General features: G+C 29.9%; 1 protein-coding gene across 1 annotated transcript in view; it reads left to right on the top strand.

The window, feature by feature from the left end:
• Positions 30 to 1,407, top strand: part of LOC107622106 (UDP-glycosyltransferase 83A1-like) — a 3,150-nt gene continuing 1,772 nt past the window's right edge. The window contains exon 1 of the mRNA XM_016324022.2: positions 30 to 679. Coding sequence (XP_016179508.1) covers positions 172 to 679 — 508 coding nt within the window. The 5' untranslated portion in view covers positions 30 to 171. The remainder of the gene's footprint in view (positions 680 to 1,407) is intronic.

The raw sequence follows: 1,407 nt of genomic DNA, 5'->3' as shown, positions 1-1,407 counted from the left end.
GAGAGAAAAAAAAAACATGATTAAATACATAAATGCATAAATGAAGAGAGAGACCAAAGATTATTAGTATGAAAAATGATGTATTATCATCATACAAAAATGCATGAATTAGAATACAGTATATATATTAACCCACCCCATGCATCAAAGTTACTATGAACCCAAGAACACATGAAAATGAACACTCCAACTGTTCTGGCTATACCATATCCAGCTCAAGGACATGTTAATCCCTTGATGATATTTTCACAAAAATTAGCTGAGTATGGGTGCAACATCATCTTTGTTAACACTGAATTCATACATGAGAAAGTGGTGAGTTCCATCAATAATAATAATAATAATAATAATAATAATAATAATGGATCATCATCAATAAAATTGGTGGCAATCCCTGATGGCTTGGAACCTGAGGATGATAGAAGCGATTTAGGAGAGTTATGTATGTCTATGTTAAGGACCATGCCCTCTATGTTAGAGAGGCTAATAGAAGATGTTAGGTTGAATGATGGAGTTACAATAAATTGTATTGTTTATGATGGGATTATGGGGTGGGCTTCGGAAGTTGCAAAGAAAATGGGAATCAATGGAGCTCTCTTTTGGCCTGCATCAGCGGCTCTCTTTGCGTTGCAATACAACATTCCCAAGCTTATTCATGATGGAATCATAGATTCTCAAGGTAATATATAATATACTCCTATGTCCTCCCTAGGGCTGGAAGTGAGTCAAGCCAACTCATGAACCAACTTGAGCTCGACTCATTAATAGTTTGATAAGTTGAACTCGTGAGCTGCTGAGTCGAATTTAAGTTTGGAATTGAGCTCATAAATTAAATGAGTCGAACTTGAGCTTGGATAAGCTTAGCTCATTAGCTCATGAGCTAGTTCATTATATATATAATATTAAAAATATAGATTAAATACATATAGGATATGTGTATTAATAATATATATATATATATAAAATAAATAGTAATATATAATTTTATATATATTAATGTTCTTAATTATTTAAAATTTATAGTCATTTTTTATATATAATTTTGGTGTAAGACATAAATAAAAAATTTATAATTGATAAATAGATAATATATAAAATTTATTTTTTTTAATATTTTTTAATATATATAAATTATAATTTATTGATATAAAATTATAGATTATGTTTCTATTATTTAAGCCAGTTTGTGAGCTTTCGTTGAACCGAGCTTGAATTTACGAAATAGGCTCAATTGTTAATGAGTCGAGTCATGAACCAAACTTAATTTTCGTGAGCCGAGCTTGAGCTTGGTCTAACTCGACTCACTTCCAGCCCTAGTGCTCTCCTTTATGTTAGGGAAAGTATATATATTAAAAAAGAATTAGAGTATGTTTTGTCCTCAATATTTATAATTTTTAACAATATTTT

Source organism: Arachis ipaensis, chromosome B10 (genome assembly GCF_000816755.2).
Source record: "Arachis ipaensis cultivar K30076 chromosome B10, Araip1.1, whole genome shotgun sequence".
Lineage (NCBI taxonomy): Eukaryota > Viridiplantae > Streptophyta > Magnoliopsida > Fabales > Fabaceae > Arachis > Arachis ipaensis.
Note: the sequence above shows the minus strand (reverse complement) of the source record. Positions and strands in the feature narration are given on the sequence as shown.